General features: G+C 43.5%; 1 protein-coding gene across 2 annotated transcripts; it reads right to left on the reverse strand.

Moving 5' to 3' along the window:
• Nucleotides 1-4,142: 4,142 nt before the first annotated feature.
• Nucleotides 4,143-8,115, reverse strand: LOC142785340 (sulfotransferase 1B1-like). Of its 2 annotated transcripts, none has more exons than XM_075883821.1 (2): nt 8,002-8,115; nt 4,143-5,140 (listed from the first exon to the last, which is right to left on the reverse strand). In XM_075883821.1, exon 2 carries the CDS (start codon nt 5,123-5,125, stop codon nt 4,169-4,171), a length of 957 nt encoding a protein of 318 aa, XP_075739936.1. In that variant the 5' UTR covers nt 5,126-5,140; nt 8,002-8,115; the 3' UTR covers nt 4,143-4,168. The 2 variants fall into 2 exon arrangements, with proteins under 2 accessions (XP_075739936.1, XP_075739935.1); XM_075883820.1 differs by lacking the exon at nt 8,002-8,115 and adding an exon at nt 7,849-7,992.
• Between the last annotated feature and the right edge of the window lie 10,520 nt (nt 8,116-18,635).

Below are 18,635 nucleotides of genomic sequence, written 5' to 3' on the forward strand. Positions count from 1 at the left end.
CACCTAAAGCGTCTATGCAACACTACACGCATCTTTTTGAATCTACTAGACATTCACCCATGAATGGTCACCAGACGAATTGCAAGACAGCAGCTTACCAAAATATAAATCCAGGAAAGAAAGTGAAAAGCAACTGTTTAAGTAGTACCGTTGCGTCAGTGCTCACAAGCAGACCAAAAAATTATGGTGCACGATAAAATCAAGCATGGGCCATAGCATCACCTTAACTGCTAGTTCAAGTAATTCCATTTCTTACAACCCATTCTGTGAAGTTTTGAATTACGCAATTTCTAATATCTTTTCTTCTAACAAAAACACATCAGTGCCATCATCTCCCATTACAACTACACAGCGGTGTTTCCTGTAGAAGTCAACTCAGACGGTGGACAAAGAAATTAAGCTATTAAAATAATTTTTATGATTTCGATGCGATGAAAGAGAAGCGAATTTTCCAAATCGAACGCTACCCTATTATTCTGCCCCCATTGACTATGATACTTAAGCAGACTATTCACACTGGTTCTCTTTCATGAAACTGGAAGAACGTGAAGGTAATGTTCATCATTAATCAGGTAACAGGCATTCCCAAATGAATAACCAGTTCACTGCCTTTACTAGCATACCATGCGAAAGCCTTGACCATATCCTGTTTTCGCCTATTATAAGCTTCCCTGAATCAAACACATTTTTTTTTCGTTATCACAACATGGCTTTCATAAAAGCACCTCCTGTTAAACGCAACTGAAGTCATCTGTGTACAAATTAATTACTAGAGGCGAAGCTTCTTAATGTCGAGGCTCTTCCCTTGGTGGTGCTGGCCTTCCCCGGCCAACAATGACGATGGCGATGGCGTTGACACTGATGACGATCCTAATGCTATCCTCAGACAAGGCTACGCTCAAAGAGTTTAGACGGCTCGAGCAAACTGGTTGCCGGCGCTGAGTTAGCGAGAAGACGATGACCACTCGACTGAGATACCCTCGGCCTGCCTAACGTTCGCTTTCTCAGTATCAGTATAGATGGCATCTATAAAGATCCCATACTGACCACATCGAGCGTACTCTGCTTCATGGTATATGTAAGTCTACAAACATGCATATCAATGGATTTATTCCAGTTGTCTGCACAAAAGAAGCATATGCATTGTCCAGTGGGTGGCATTGATATCCACGCCAAGCTGCAGGAGACAGAGGGGGATCTCCCTTCACCACTCCCCAACCAGATCTATATCGAGGAGCCTTCTGCTGCAAAACTCTCTACTGGAACAATCATCACTACTATGTACCTGGCAGCTCACCTGCCCAAGGAAAACATCATCAGGTACATCGAGAAGACGATGCAGCCCTACGAAACTGAAAACAAGCATGACCCCTTCGTACTCGCCAGAGACTTTAACGCGGACAAATAGAACTACGACTGGCTAGTTCAACACATGCTGCCCGTTGCGCTGCCCGGTACATTTCATATGACTACAAACGTCCCAGTACCATAGGAAAACTTGTATCGGCATTGAATATTAAACTTCAGGCCATATTCAATTTAAAATCCCTTTTCGTTCTACTTCATGGAACACAAGGCCGTTATACTCAAAAGAGAACGTTCCCCTGAGCTTAAAGTTATATATGGCAAAAGCAAAATCAGGGACTACCTACCCGCCCGCCGCCGCCTTGCCGTCCGTAAAGCAAAAGAACTCTTGAACAAACGACATTATCTCCCATATATGAATATTAAAACAGGCACATATACTCTATCACACACAATCACCATGTTTGTAGCTCATTTTTATGTGGTCGAGCGGGCCAAATGTACGGAAGATTCATGGTTTAGCATATTTACCTTCAGAGCTTCGACCACACACCGTCATTCACCTTGAATAATTGATATGTGAGGTTTAACGTCCCAATACCACCAAACGATTATGAGAGACGCCGTAGTGGAGTGCTCCGGTAATTTCGACCACATGGGGTTCTTTAACATGCACCCAAAACTGAGCGCACAGGCCTACAACATTTCCGCCTCCATCAGTAATTCAGCCGCCGCAGCCGGGATTCGATCCCGTCATTCACCTCGTGGATATGGCGAAATTTTCATTTTTAGATACCTCTTCAATCACTGACTGCACTTTTTAGTTTTTTTTTAAAGAGCACTCGAAAAGTTACCATAAATTACTTTTATATAAGCTTAGAACTTCTGGCCTAGATCGAATGTTTTTTTTCACAACAGGTATCGATTCGTTTCCACAAACAGCCCTACTTAGGGACTTAGCACTGTAAAACCTGGTGTTCCGCAAAGCTTGACCAATGTGTTTTTATATTATGCATAAACCACTTACCTTCTTGCGCTTCTTCAAATATTCACCTTTTGGCAGACAGTTGCTCAATGTTTAGCAGGATAACTTGTGATAATGGTTTAACTCTTTTTCTGGCTGATCTTAACGCAGTTTGTTTATGGAGCAAGGTGGGGCAAATACAGTAAGTCGTAGGTATATGTAAATTTATGCAGTTGCCCTATTGCAAACATCTCAAACTGTTTATAGACAAAAGCGAACCGCTAGAAGCTGCGCAATCGTACAAATACTTTGAGGCACACATCACGTTGAACTTAAACTAGGATGATCACATCACACACGCTATGTAAAAAGCAAATATAGCATGCTTATTTACAGTGGTCGAAACCTTTCAAGATCAGCTTCTTCCTTAAAGCTTCTCTTAAACAAAACACTACTTACATCTTAACTCGAATACGTCGCACCAATACGAGATTCTTTTCGTGAAAATCTGTCTCACGCACTAGAACGGTTTCAGAACAATACTGTTTGTTTTATTTGCTCTCGGCACAGTCGCACCATCAGCATGACTTTGAGAAGCAATTCCAGTTTACTATCTCAACGTAAAACACGTCATAAAGCTCTCTACATGAGCTCTATTATCATCCAGACTTGCATGACGAACTAATTAGTCTTCCGCAGTGTGCTTTCAATAGACTAGACCTTATTCATAGAGTTATCATATTATTAAAACTCTCAGTGCTTTAACAACTATCGCGGAGCTCTTTTGATTTCCGCAATGAATGTCGTGCTACCGTGCTGGGTTATCGTATCTAACTATGTAAACGTAAAAACTTACTTCCACTCTACATGGGGAGTGCAAAAAAATGCCAGGCCTGTGCGGAAGGAGCAGCACAGTCACAGTGAAAGCTAGAAGAGTGGCCTTTCAGAGCCCTTCCGAAATACTCTTTGGGCAAATACTGCAAGCAGACTTGATGGATACCTACTAGGTCATTAATAATAAATTTATTTGGGTAGTAGGCCGGCATTTCCTATGCTATTTTGTCATTTTCATGAGAACGTGGTATTTGCTACACACTAGCGAGGAATTTTGTGCCAATGGTTCACGCACTGCCTGACGATGATGAAGAAATATGTCTGAAGAGGATATGCTCTACACCTAATAGGGAAACGAGAACAGGCTTTTGTGATGGGTTGGAGCATTAGACGGCCCATTCGTTACGCTATTCGCATTGTGGAACGACTGGTAGTTCTTTTGTTGTTTTAAAACGCTTTATGAGTCGTATACTGACGCGATTGCTTTGCCAACATTAGGCCTGCCTGAGGCAAGTTTTACAACAAATCACAAGCACCGGTGTAGCTCAGTGGTAGAATACTGGGCTGGTACCCAGCGGACCTGGGTTCAAGCCTTACGGTGTCATTGGTGTTGGGTCATGCCTGCTGAAAACAAGTTTGACAACAAGTTACAAGCACCGGCTTAACTGAGTGGTGAAACACTGGGCTGGCACTCAGCGGATCCGGGTTCGTGCCGCACTGTGTCATAATGCTAGTTTTCTTTCCAATTTCGCGCGTAGTGGTGGCGGATACCGGTGGCGGTTGCGGACAATTGCGCATGACCGAAGTTGTGATCTCATAAAAGCTTTCACTGTAAAACACACCTTACATTAAGTGGAATCTGCAAAAAGCCACTCTGCATCTGGGAATTTCCTTGTTATGCACGAACGAAACATATACCGCTTTCTGTGCACAATGCTTCACCAGGCATTGTGCTGCTATTTTGATTTCCCTTACAAATTGTTACCATATTGGTCGAACCTATCTACCCATGCGATCGTAATTAAGCGCTAAAAGAAACTTCTAAGCAGCGGAACACGTGTATGTTTATTCCGTATCCTGAATGCGTGCAATAGCTTCAGCTCGGATGTCCTTCCAGAGGTCTATGAACGAAGACTTTTTTTCGGCATCCAGAATTCTACGCTCCATCTTCTGAAGCAGCTCGGGCGTGAAGTAGTCCTTCCAGCTCCCGATTTTTCCCTTTCTAACGAAAGAATACTTGTTCTCATCGCCTTCGTGGCCTTCGACGCAGGTGAACTTTTCGCGCGAGAGCACCTCGTTCCATTGTGGGTTGTCTCTGCCACTCAGATCCATGACCACCACATTGCGCATGTATTCGGGCTGCGATCTCTCGAGCACTTTCTGGAGCAACGTTTCGTCGTTCTCTAGAGCACGGCCGTACTGCTCTCCCAGGAAATACGCCAGCCTCAGTGCCACCTCACGGGTGTTCCTCTTGAGTTCCTCGTACGTCAAAAAGAGCACGTTCGGTTCGTCCCTGAGTGCGTAACCAGCGGCAACATGTTCAAAGTAGTCGCCATAGCCAAAATTACCACTCACGAAAACGTTCACAAACTCTTCAAATGTTCCGTTTTGGAATCGGAAACTGCTCACGTTCGTCGCCATGTGGTAGAATGACACACAGACATCCCACGGATTGCGGGCGAGGTAGACGTACTTGCCTTCTTTTGTCATCGCGCGCGGCTCCAATGCCAAGTGTGAAACGAGTGTTCTCACAGGCAGAGACGAGCTGAAATCCTTGATATCCATGTACTCGAGAAAGCGCCACTCCTTGGCGAACTCTTGGTATGTCGTCATCTGTTGTCCATTCCTGAGAATTAGGTGCGTGATGTACATGAGCCAATGCGTTCCGCTCTTTGGAAACGTTATTTGCACGAGGTCTCCTTTCTTTGCCCTGAAGCTCAATGCTTCTCTCAATCTCTCGGAATTCAGTGATATGCACCTCGGAACTCCATCTATAACTTGGTAGGCCGGACTTCTCTGCATCTTCACTGAGTGCTCCTGAAAGCAGTAAAATGACCGAAGCAATGTATTCACAATGCAGTTTGCTTCAATTGCAAGCAATGCATTCACAATGCATGACATCTATTTCTGTGAGCAGAGTTTGTACGTGCTTCCGCTCTAAAGTTAGCGTTCTCTGTTCACGAAAATACAAATAATACGCAACTAGATGGAAACGCCAATTCTTTGTACTGCTTTCGTGTATACGAATGCAATGTAATGCGGGGCGTCTAGTTAATGCGCGTAATGATGCGTGGGAGAAACTTTGAATTGTTCCAGGCCTACAGATCTGCGAACTGGACCACTAGTATGGTGATCAAAGCCCATTCATTTCAAAGCGCTAAAACATATTTATCAATCTGTGCAGAAGCATCAACAAAGCGAGAAGCAACGCAAGTTCCTGTGTCCCATTTCGGACGCTTAGACGGATGTTCGCTGATTTTCAAAACAAAAGGTTTCCACACAGTGTGCATTTCGTAACTCTCCTTGTAGTTGGCATTGTAACATAGTTTGGAATAGCTAATGTGCGTACTGATGTTTATTTCCTTGCGCAACGGTTGAGGTAACTAGAAGAGAAGCGAAGCTTCTGCGTGAGCAGGTGATGTGAGCAAGGCCTCATCACGCTATCGCGTTCCACTTTTGAGGCAAAGGTCAAAAGTCTTTTCGCTCACAACCAACGGCGTTTGTACAACTACCGGCGTACACTCTAAGAAAATGTAATATTTGGTGCATGAGTGTTTCTGCTACACAGTACTAATCATCATTTACTTCGAGTGCTTTCCTCACGCTATCACTACGAATCCGAAAGTTCGCAGTCGCAAACGGCGCACGCGTTATCAGTGTGACATGTCACATATGATTCCCGGCAAGAAAGTGGCCAGTTCTGAGTTTTCAAGAAAGGAAACACCAGCAAGCCAGATGGCAATTTTCGTTGCGTAGCAGAAAAACTCCCCGATCACTCCATTGTTTTCCTTAGAGGCTTCCCCTTCAATTTGCGGGGGCGGGAGCAAAGGTTTATGGCTGTGCCCCCCTTCATATTAACTCAGTATATGGGGCAGACTTGGCACCCTCCTTTTATCTGATTAACAGAAGCAACCACCCCCTCCCCCTCCCCCCTCATACGCATATCAAAAAAGAGCTCCTCAAAGCTATCGCGCTGATATCTTATAGATCCGTAATACAAACATATGGTGTAAAACAATCGAGGCAGGTGCCCGCTTGATTCGAAGTAATTCCAACAAGCCGTTATTCCATGCCCGTAACTTCATCAGCATGTGACTCGTTAATAACGCACGCCATCAAGCTCTCTGCGTCATTCCGGCGTTGACGGCAGAAGACGTTGGAGTGACCTCTTTCGCACGCGCTATTATACTTGCTTGAAACTGATACCACCACAATACAGAATACTTGACGCAATGTCGCAAAGGCATTCTGAGTACCATTAAATGACATTATGCCGCGGCTTCACGCAATCGTTTTTCTAACGCATGCGTTAATGCGATGGAACAAAATAGCTGATTTACTAGAGTTATAGTGGAAGCCAATTGGAGCAAATACCAATCTATTTTTTACTGCACTCTGGCTAAGCGCCAATTGCTATTCGTATGATCAAGAGCACCAGTGAGTCAAGGGAGGCTCGTCACGGTGATCTAGTGGTAATGGTGCCCCATCGCTCACCCAATATTACGCAATCAAATCGTGCCCACGGCAGCCGCATTTCGTTGGAGCTGAAATGCTAGATGCCTCTACATGATTCAGGCGCCCATCAAACTACGTCAGGTGGTCGAAATTTCTGAAGCCCCTCCGGATGATCTCAGTCATAATCATTTAGATTTTTCGAGACGTGAAACCCAAATGGTTCTTAAATACGGTTTCAATCGGAGGTTCAACGTAAGCAAATGTTGTGCAGAATGTACCCCTGTAAATGCCTTTTAGCGCCTTGCGAATGGCACTGCTCGCAGGACCATTTGCGACAGACGTATAAGGATCAACTCATTGCTACCGATGTTCACACCTGCATGCAATTTATGCTCGTCGCCATGCAGAATTCATGAGAACTTGTACAAATTGTGTACCGCTCTCATTGTCAATACCCTTTAAAATAACTCAATTTCGTGTTACTGCGCGTCACATTGCGTGATAGGCTAGCGACTACAGTTTTGCCATTTAAAAGTAGAACAGTGAGCCCAGAAGCCTGAGCAGTCGCTTTGCGACCAATGCGGCTGTCTGCGTGCAAATGCTCTGCGACTTCGATGAAGATCGGAGAGACACAAAACACTGACGAGGGCCAACTTAGCCCTCAGTTTATTTGCTCTTCATCAGGCCTTTTTATACACTATACCTGGCTAGGTCAACCAAAACAATAATGATCAACCAAATCAAGGTGATACTGTAAGCATCCTTTTTTTTTTCTTTCACGCCATTGCGTATTTCTTATCAGTGTCTTAGTTGATATTCGCAGGTATGGTGCATAAAAAATCCCCTTGAAGCGCAAGTAAACTAAGTCGTAGATTTGCAGTCATCTGTGTTTCAGTTTTCTCCTGTCTTTTGCCGAATATGTACTAATTCTCCTAAGTCAAGGTACTATGAGCCATTTGCGATCATTAGCGACAAGTAACTAGCTTTGCGACTAAGTTGGCCGCACGGCGTGTGAACGAGCCTTAAGATAGCAAAAAAGCTACTTTCAAGCAGGATTTATTTCCACTTACCCTGTCTGCGCTACCGTCAGTCATCATGCTACCACACCAAGAACCCTACATTGCCACCTTCATCAATTCCACGGAACTCCGCTTACCAGAACAAAATAGCGGGCATTACGAGCATTACACTTTTATCTCATTGTAAAAGAAGTCAGTGCTCACCTTTTGCTTATTGGCTAGCGTGAGTGGACTGGGCAAAAGTAAGCTTCGGTCTACGACGGGAGTTCTAAAATACCACCAGGAAGAGGGACCTGGAGTACCTTCAATTTATTCCACAGCGAGTGTTGTTTGTCGCGCGAGAGATATCCTGCCACTTACGGCGCATGCGCAATTGTGCAAGGACTTCTCGCAGAAGTACTCCATGGGTCGTCATGTGAAGTCTGTGTTCCATCAGTTCGCCAGCTCTCACCATTGTTTTTTTTCTCTAAGTACCGGAAATTACTGTTGTTTATCACTTATATCAGACAAATGTACTGATGCTTTTGTTCTTATCTTTTGCCACGACATTGAGAGTACGATAACGCAGCTCGTAAGTGTACCATACTTATCTTACACACAAGCCCTTAGAATACTAAGCAAAGAAAAAAATAAATGGCACACATAGGCACTCCCTCTGGATCTTAACTGATCTTCTGTGAAAGAATCGAATTCGCCAAACTTAAAACTGTACTTTCCGAAGAATTTTTTGTTTCCTGTGTGTGACTATGAGTTCGGTGGCATATGTCAACATACAGGTATAGTTTTTTATGTGCATGGGCAAAATTACTTGAACACATAATATTTAAACCCATCTCGGCGTTCTTTGAAGCTAATAACATCATCGAGCCGCGGCAGCATGGTTTCACGAAAGGGCTCTTCATTACGACACGACTGCTTGAGAGAATTCATGAGCTCGCTAGCGCTCTTGATAATCATAGTCAAATTGACCTACTATTTCTTGATTTAAAAAACCATTATATTACGTTTACCATCAGAAGTAGCTTATAAAATTAAAACCAACCTTAAAAAATGATTTTTTTACTAGCATAAACTCGCGCTTACCTTTTCCTTAAGTATCATAGTGTTTCCGTAAAATACCCAGGCTCCACCCTAACACCAGACAACTCGGGTATACCGCAAGGTTTCATAGTGGGCCCACTTCTGTTTTTAGTATTTTTAAATGATATAGTCTGCAACATGCCCGTTAAATAAAGTGTTTTCAAGACATTCATGACATACATAATATGATTTTCATGTTAGGACAAGTGAAATATGTTTTTCATGAAGTCATGTTATGCCATACCAAGTTTGGTATCTATACCATTATCGAAACGGCCAGGAGAGCTAAAGTCGTAGGTTGCTAGATAGATAGATAGATAGATAGATAGATAGATAGATAGATAGATAGATAGATAGATAGATAGATAGATAGATAGATAGATAGATAGATAGATAGATAGATAGATAGATAGATAGATAGATAGATAGATAGATAGATAGATAGATAGATAGATAGATAGATAGATAGATAGATAGATAGATAGATAGATAGACAGACGGACAGACGGATAGACGGACAGACGGATAGATAGATAGGCGGATAGATAGACAGATAGATAGATAGATAGATAGATAGATAGATAGATAGATAGATAGATAGATAGATAGATAGATAGATAGATAGATAGATAGATAGATAGATAGATAGATAGATAGATAGATAGATAGATAGATAGATAGATAGATAGATAGATAGATAGATAGATAGATAGATAGATAGATAGATAGATAGATAGATAGATAGATAGATAGATAGATAGATAGATAGATAGATAGATAGATACGCGCAAAGTCGCTGAAGTTCACTAAAAAATGCTTCGCATTTAAAAGGTTTCAATTTAACGTTGCACAAATCGTGGCAGTTTAAACACATAATGAAACTCTCGGAGTACAGTTTCATCAGATTTGAATATGTAGCCTTATTTCGTATTGGTTTGTTTAAAGGCAAAATGAAACCGCTAACATTTTAATGCTTCCAATTTTGTATTGCTCATAACAAAAAATATTCAATATAGACAGCCAAACTCTGAAATATAACCAGGCCTATCATGGAGACTTTCTCGGCGTGAGTCAAAGTAAGTGTCCCGCATCAGTTTTGTTTCAGCGACAGCGTATTTTGCCTGGCTCGAATGTAGGGTACACGGAGTGCCTTGAATCGTTGATAATTTGATCTAACCCAAGGGGGATTTAAAAATTGCTGGAGTGGAAATGATTGCACAGAAGTGAAGCCGTTCCTCTGGCAAGATGGCAGCCGTGGCGGCCATCTTACTAGAGGCATCATAAATTATCACCGTTCTGCGACTACTAACTAAGCATTTACCTCGAACGCCCAACGAGTTTAGTGCGGGAACTTTTTCGGGTGACAAAGTGCTCAAAGCGCGTCTTACAGTTACTAGTTTTCCTTAGTTAGCCCCTAATTGAAGGCAAAGTTCTTCGAAGATTCAGTCATTCATACTAGTTTCTGTGTGTTATCTCGTCGGGAACAACGATCTTTTAATACAGAACTGATGTAGCATTTCTATAACATATAAAAGCCACTTGATCTTTAAGTGGGCACTATCAGAAAAGAGCATGTTTCAGCCATCTTGGTTGTGGCAAAAGGTGGCTTCACTTCTGCTAGCAAAGCATTGCGGGAGCTTCCACTCCAGCTATTTTTCTTTAATCTTCCTTGTTCTAACCACAACATTTCATTATGTATGAAGCCTGTAGCACTTGCCTATAAAAATCAAATGAGCGTTTATAAATGCGAAACATTCCTTAGTGAACTTTGGCGACTTTGAGCGTATCTATCTACCTATCTATCTATGTACACATATATATATATATATCCGTATAGGGAAGAAGACGCACGTACGAAGTGATTTTATTGACGTTTCGGCCGCGGGTCCGGCCTTCATCAGAATACAGATTATGGCACGAGTGCTGTTTATATACATGTGCATATCAATAAGATACAAATATGAAAACCGGCATGAAAGGCGATATATGGGCATATATATATGCAAGTCACACAATATGAAGGGCACCTAATATACGAGTAAAGATATATTGCTTCCATGCGCGAGCACGTGGCGAGCACGTTGTTTACAAATAAAAGATAAAACGCATAAAAGATGAAGCACATAACATGAAGAGTAGTCCGACCGGTAAAAGCCAGGGGAAAAAAAGAAAAAAAACTATGAAGAAAAAACTATAAAATACTAATAAAAATGACAAAGACGTTACAAAGCTGCTACGTAATCAACGGGTACAGACAGTGTAGTGCGACTTGCTGAGCAAGGTTGAAAAAAGACGAACAGGGTGATACAGGTTACGCAGATAGGCAACTAAGTTTTCCAACGTTTTCATTCAGACCAGATGCGAGGGCGTCGAACTTATAGATGAGGAATGATTCACGGGCTTCTCTATCATAATTTGTGCGGAAACCAGATTCTAGTAATGTGACCTGTAGATTTTCAAAAGAATGGCCAGGGAGGTGCACGTGTCTTGAAATGGGCAAGTGGGGCAAAGTGTTAGCATGAGATTTATGGTTGTTAAAACGCAGTCTAAAAGGCCCTTCTGTTTGACCAATGTATTGTATTTCACATAGCGCACATTCTATCATGTATATCACGTTCTTGGAATCGCAGTCAAGATTGCCTTTGATTTTTAAGGAAAAGTTGGAACCAGTACTGGTGACCTGTTGGCATGTGCGCATGTACGGGCATACTTTGCATCGCGGTTTTTGGCAAGGATGGCATCCGATTATGTCAGGACTGTCTGCTTTCGACGATGATGACGATGAGAGTATGTCTCGAATAGTTTTAGCTTTGCGATACACTGCTTTAGGTGGTTCGGTGAAAATGGTTCTTAAGCGTTCACTTTGCATTAGAATATTGCGGTGCTTTCTCAGCACATTCGAAACACGTGGAACTGACGCAGAATTGGTAAGGACTAAGTTTGTCTGCGGTGAGGGAGTCGAGTTTTTAGCAGCGCACAACAGCGTTCTACGATTATGCATGTCGGCACGTTTTATTGCGTCATCAATAATTGCGGTGGATATTTTTGTTTGACTAGAGCATCCTTTAGTGTTCTGCAATTTTTTGAAACTCTGATTTCTCTGAGCAGATTCTTTTAAAGCGTAAGGCCTGACTGTAAGAGATGCTAGTTTTGCAATGTTTCACGAGGCTACTGTCAAAGTGCAAATACTGTTGCCGGTCTGTAGGCTTCCCGTATAGAGCAGTGGATAGCTTATCATTTACAATCGAAATGCTTACATCAAGAAAACTAAGCGTTGATGTGGAATAGGTATGAGAAAATGATATTGATGGATGGGTATCATTAAAGTCAGATATGAAGGAAAGCAACTCCTGTTCACGATGCGGCCAAATAAGGAAAATGTCATCAATATAACGTTTATAATAAAAAGGTTTCAGCGCGCGGGTTTGCAAAAATTCACTTTCAAGCTGGCCCATGAATATATTGACGTAGTTGGGTCCAATACGCGTACCCATTGACGTGCCGCTAACTTGGACATAGTGTTGCCCTTCAAATTGAAAGTTATTTAGCTCTAAAATGAGCCTGCGCAATACTGCTAATGTGTTGCTGTCGATAAATTTACCCGGTGATGCTGCTTCATAGGACCTGGCGACTGCCGCTATTCCGTCTACATGCGGAATGTTGTTGTATAAAGACGCTACGTCTAGCGCGACCAATAAGGAACCTTGAGGAATAATCAGATCAATTATACCAGAAACAAATCGGTAGTGTCCCTTACGTAAAACGGAAGTGATGCTGGGATACTACTGATCAGAGAATCAACATAGCTGGACAATTTTTCTGTGACAGTGCCTATACCTGAAATAATGGGACGGCCGGGGTTGTTTATCTTGTGTATTTTAGGCAAACAGTAAAAACGACTGGGAACCGGACTTAGGGGAATAAGAGAATGAATCGCATTGTCAGGCACCTTTTTGTTTCCAGAAGTTCTAGCAAAGTGCTCTGGACAAGAGATTTAAATTGTTCAGTGGGGTCGTGATCCAGACACTTGTAAAAGCTCGTGTCTGCGAGCTGTCTTTGGGCCTCTGCTTCGTAATCAGACTTGTTCATTACGACAACAGCCCCACCTTTGTCCGCAGGCTTGATGACGATGTCGTTGCGACAGGACAATGCATTTAATGCTTTCATTTCACTGGTGGTTAGGTTACGGCGAAATGGCGTTTGCTTTCGATACGACAGTAGTACGTCTCGTTGTACAGCTTTGATATACATATTTAAGCATCTGTCTCGTTGTGAGGGAGGTACCCAACGTTTTCCAGAAGATAATGCGCTTGTGGAACCCTTTGTATTTTGCCGGTCATGAAAAAACTCGCGCAAGCGTAAGTTGCGGGCAAAATTATCCAAGTCTTTCAGTAATTGAAATTCACTGTGTCCGCCTGTGGCAGGACAGAAATTGAGACCGCGGCGCAGAACACTGCGTTCCTCAGCAGTTAGTACAATGTCCGAAATATTTACTATATTGTTCTGCTTCTTGACGATATGTTTGTCAATGGAATGTGACAAAGAAGTATCGGGGTAAGCTTGTACCGGATTTGTTTGCAAAGGGACGTAATTGCATGCATTGTTCTGGCTAGGGCACCAAACACGATCACGCGACATTTTCTTGACTTTCAATGCGTAAATTTCACGATGCTTTTTAGATGTGAATGCCTCTAGTGCGGCGTATTCATTTGACGAGAGGCTTAAATTTGTTGACATTTCATTTTGTTGGTGCAAGATTTTTTTTGCTTGAAGAACGATAATGATCAAGGGTAACTCGGGTGAGTTGTAGTGAAGCATTTCTTAATATGTCGTCCCACCTATCTATATTTTGCTGAGACATGTTAGATAGGGCTGGTTTCACAATGATACGTAGACCCTTAGGTGCAACAGACGCGGTTAAGTAGGTGTTCAAAGTATCTACAAGTAGGTCGTTGCGAACACGTTTTTCTACAACTTTCCGTAACCTTAAAAATTCCTTCGAACAGAGGCAAGAAGTGTTTTTACCGGGTGACAAAGTCTGTAGTCAATCGGCAGGTCCCTGTCGCACGGTTTGGGTATGGCTGCGAAGCTTGTAGCGGTGACCACTGGCTGAGGGATCTGGAGGGTCCTTTGCTGAATTCGAAGGTCCAATTGACGAACCTCTCGTAGTGGAGTCTGTCGGGCAACTTTTCAAAGCAACCTTGTTGCGATAGTTCTGCGTCACTCACTCGTGGGGTGATGGTGGCTTCTGAGGGGAAGCACAACTTCTTGTTTGGCCAGTCACCAGTGCTGTGTCACACGACTCGCGCACAACGGTAGGCCTCCTTGCGTGATGCTGAGGTGGATCGGTGGGCACACTGTCCAACCAGGAGTGGAACATTGCGCTGGATGGCTTGTAACAAATGTGCCGAATATGGCTCGCCATAAGCGAAACCCCTTCAAAGTTAGGATGCAAGCCATCAGCGGCCAGTACGTGGTGCGAAGGCAACCATTCGAAGCCGCGATCCAGGAAAGATACCAGTCGAGAGCGGCGACACAAATTCTTTAGCAGAGCGTTAAAATAACACGCTTCACGGTTGAAGCAACGCACGAAAGTTTCACTGGAGTGGCATTGTCGGCGGTTTCTGTTCCTTGGTAGGATGAGGGTGGCGTAGATCAAGGTGACTTCGGGTCGTTCCTTGGCAAAATGGTTGATAACTTTAGAGTAGCTGTCGAAAGCTTTCTGTGCTGAGGCTCGAAGTAGGTCGTTGGTACGTCCTACGTGTAGAACGATTCTAGTGGTGTTCCGAGGCACGAAATCTAATAGAGCTGGCACGTCAGCGATTAAGGCACCGCACTGGGACACAAATGTTGGAGTATCAGCCAGCGCTGGATCGAAGTACTGATGAATGTGCTTCGTCTGAGAGTCTCCTACGACAGTCATAGATGGTACATTCTTTGGGTATTTCCAGTAAATGTGCCTCGACGTGGTCTGCTCCGGAGGCATTGTTTCAGTATACCGAAAACAAAAGTGATGCTGGGTCTGGGTAAGATTATCCGTATAGGGAAGAAGACGCACGTACGAAGTGATTTTATTGACGTTTCGGCCGCGGGTCCAGCCTTCATCAGAATACAGATTATGGCACGAGTGCTGTTTATATACATGTGCATATAAATAAGATACAAATATGAAAACCGGCATGAAAGGCGATATATGGGCATATATATATGCAAGTCGCACAATATGAAGGGCACCTAATATACGAGCAAAAAGATATTGCTTCCATGCGCCAGCACGTGGCGAGCACGTTGTTTACAAATGAAAGATAAAACGCATAAAAGATGAAGCACATAACATGAAGAGTAGTCTGACCAGTAAAAGCCAGGAAAAAAAGAAAAAAACTATAAAAAAACTATAAATTACTAATACAAAATGAAAAGCACCGCAATATTCTAGTGCGAAGTGAACGTTTAAGAACCATTTTCACCGAACCACCTAAAGCAGTGTATCGCAAAGCTAAAACTATTCGAGACATACTCTCATCGTCATCATCGTCGAAAGCAGACAGTCCTGACATGATCGGGTGCCATCCTTGCCAAAAACCGCGATGCAAAGTATGCCCGTACATGCGCACATGCCAACAGGTCACCAGTACTGGTTCCAACTTTTCCTTAAAAATCAAAGGCAATCTTGAGTGCGATTCTAAGAACGTGATATACATGATAGAAAGTGCGCTATGTGAAATACACTACATTGGCCAATCACAAGGGCCTTTTAGACTGCGTTTTAACAACCATAAATCTCATGCTAACACCTTGCCCCACTTGCCCATTTCAAGACACGTGCACCTCCCTGGCCACTCTTTTGAAAATCTACAGGTCACATTACTAGAATCTGGTTTCCGCACAAATTATGATAGAGAAGCCCGTGAATCATTCCTCATCTATAAGTTCGACGCCATCGCATCTGGTCTGAATGAAAACGTAGGAAAACTTAGTTGCCTATCTGCGTAACCTGTATCACCGTGTTCATCTTTTTTCAACCTTGCTCAGCAAGTCGCACTACATTGTCTGTATCCGTTGATTACGTAGCAGCTTTGTAACGTCTTTGTCATTTTTATTAGTACTTTATAGTTTTTTCTTTAGAGTTTTTTTTTCTTTTTTTTCTTTTTTTCCCTGGCTTTTACCGGTCGGACTACTCTTCATGTTATGTGCTTCATCTTTTATACGTTTTATCTTTTATTTGTAAACAACGTGCTCGCCACGTGCTCGCGCATGGAAGCAATATATTTTTACTCGTATATTAGGTGCCCTTCATATTGTGTGACTTGCATATATATATGCCCATATATCGCCTTTCATGCCGGTTTTCATATTTGTATCTTATTGATATGCACATGTATATAAACAGCACTCGTGCCATAATCTGTATTCTGATGAAGGCCGAACCCACGGCCGAAACGTCAATAAAATCACTTCGTACGTGCGTCTTCTTCCCTATACGGATAATCTTACCCGGACCCAGCATCACTTTTGTTTTTGATATATATATATATATATATATATATATATATATATATATATATACGGCATAACATAGTTGTACGAAGAACATATTTGACTAGTCATAGCATCAAAATCATGACACGTACTTTATGAATGTCATGATTTACATTTCATGGTTCTGAAGCTCTTGCAGTGGTTTCGTTCACATGACATGCTGCAAAGCTGGTATGGTATGACATGACTGCATGGCAAACACAAGTGACAGACCCTAACATGAAAATCATGATATGCGTGTTATGTAACAACATGACTACATGCCACGCTCATGTGTCACTCGCGGCCGTTTCGCTAGCGTCACATATTCCAAATTTGGTATTACGGTACGTGAATGGAGGACGAAGGTATGATACTGAAGCAAACATGATAAACATGAGATGCGTGTCATATAACAACATGTCCCCGCAGGGGCGTCTGCGCAAGCAGGTGTTTGGTGTGTAGCGACACCGCGGACCCGAGCTAACGGGGGGTTTCAACCCCCTCCCATGCCTAGCCGTGCGTGGCTTTGCCGTGTCTGGGGAAAAGGGGATCCTGGGGGTTGAGCCAGTGCTGGGTGACTGGACCTTTAAGGCCCCCCAGCGGCAGCAGCACACCGCTTTTTCCCCGGCTTCACGTATACGGCACCCCTGGGCTGACCCACCCAGGGGAAATCAGCAGTCGCCTTTTTCTATCTCTCTCTCTCCCTACATCTTCGTCTTTATCTCCCACTTTTTATCTGTCCTGTCATCTTCTCTTTTCCATCTACTTCCAAATTTTCTGGTTGCAAGCGTTAACCTTCTGTGCTCATCCAACCTAGGATAAACCATATTAGGTTATAGTGATGGCGTACTGCTGGCGTTGTGCAGACATATTCACATGCTTTGCCACGTCCCCTAGTTGAGCTCCGTGGTGGGTGGTAGGCGCCGTTGCCGAACAAACATTTTCTTTCATTGGATCACCAAACCCCTTCCCAAGTGACCGCCCCCAAAAAAGGAGGCGCACCGAAACAGCTTTCATTTGGTCCTTGTGCTACAAGACACCGCTCATCATCATCATCATCATACCAGTGTGTAATGAAGAATCAAGCCTTCTTTCCGAAATATCATGTCATACATTGTGAAACCACAGGAAAAAAAGCAACAAACATATAACCATTTCTAGTTTCCAGATGCCTCACTGATACCATCGGCGCTGTCTACAAAGCCACCAAGATGGCCAGTGGGGGCTAAAAGAAGTCAAAGAAAAAAATACAGTATCAGAAACTAAGCAACCTTGTTGCATTTGGGGACAAACCTCTCACCGTTACCTCTGAAAGGTGTCGTATCAGGTGAAGCTCTTGTAGACCTTACCGACGAAGAACTTTTGGACGGCTGGAAAGACGAGAATGTCGTACACGTGCAGCGCAATAAAATTAGGCGAAATAATGCAGAAATCCCCACAAAACACATTGTACTGACGTTTGGAACAACCACACTCCCAGAAACAGTCGCTACAGGCTATCTCATGCTCCGTGTTCGTCCATATATACCAAATCCGAGACGTTGTTTCAAGTGCCAACAATATGGCCATGCTTCCCAAAGCTGTCGAGGGCAGCTCATGTGCGCAAGGTGCGCCACCACAGGGCACTCTGCTGATGACTGTAAGTGTGAGGCTGAGGCCCATTGCGCGAACTGTGATGGTTACCATCCCGCTTATTCTCGCTCATGCCCAGCCTGGAAAAGAAAAAAAGAAATTCTCACAATTAAATTTCGAGAAAATGTCAGTTTCAGGGAAGCCCGACAGCGCGCATCGCACACTTTTCTACGGAAGTCATTCGCCGAAGTGGTGCAAGGGGGGTCAGCACCACTACGGTTTTTGGACGACGCCTGGCGTGCTGAGGCAACCGCCAGCAGACCCCACTGGAGAAACAGCCCTGGCTGCTCCGCCCTCCTTAAACACGGCCTTACCAAAGGCCCCTGTGAACCCTGGCAGTAGCCAGAGCAACACACAAACTATAGAGAGTCCCCTTGACCTCTCGCCTGGTGGGGGCGAAGGCTTTGTCTGCCAAGACAAAGCCTACCCCACGTACACGACTGTCTGGCGCCTCTTCAGAGGCGATGGACACAACTGACCCACCAGAGCCGACTGCGCCGAAGGAGCAGCGAGAGCCCCTTGACCACTCCAAGAAAGAAAAAACACCAATTGCAGGGCCCCCTAAAGGCTCTGTAAAGTAAGTCACCCCCAATGTGTACACACAG

This window comes from Rhipicephalus microplus, unplaced genomic scaffold (genome assembly GCF_043290135.1).
Source record: "Rhipicephalus microplus isolate Deutch F79 unplaced genomic scaffold, USDA_Rmic scaffold_21, whole genome shotgun sequence".
Classification (NCBI taxonomy): Eukaryota; Metazoa; Arthropoda; class Arachnida; order Ixodida; family Ixodidae; genus Rhipicephalus; species Rhipicephalus microplus.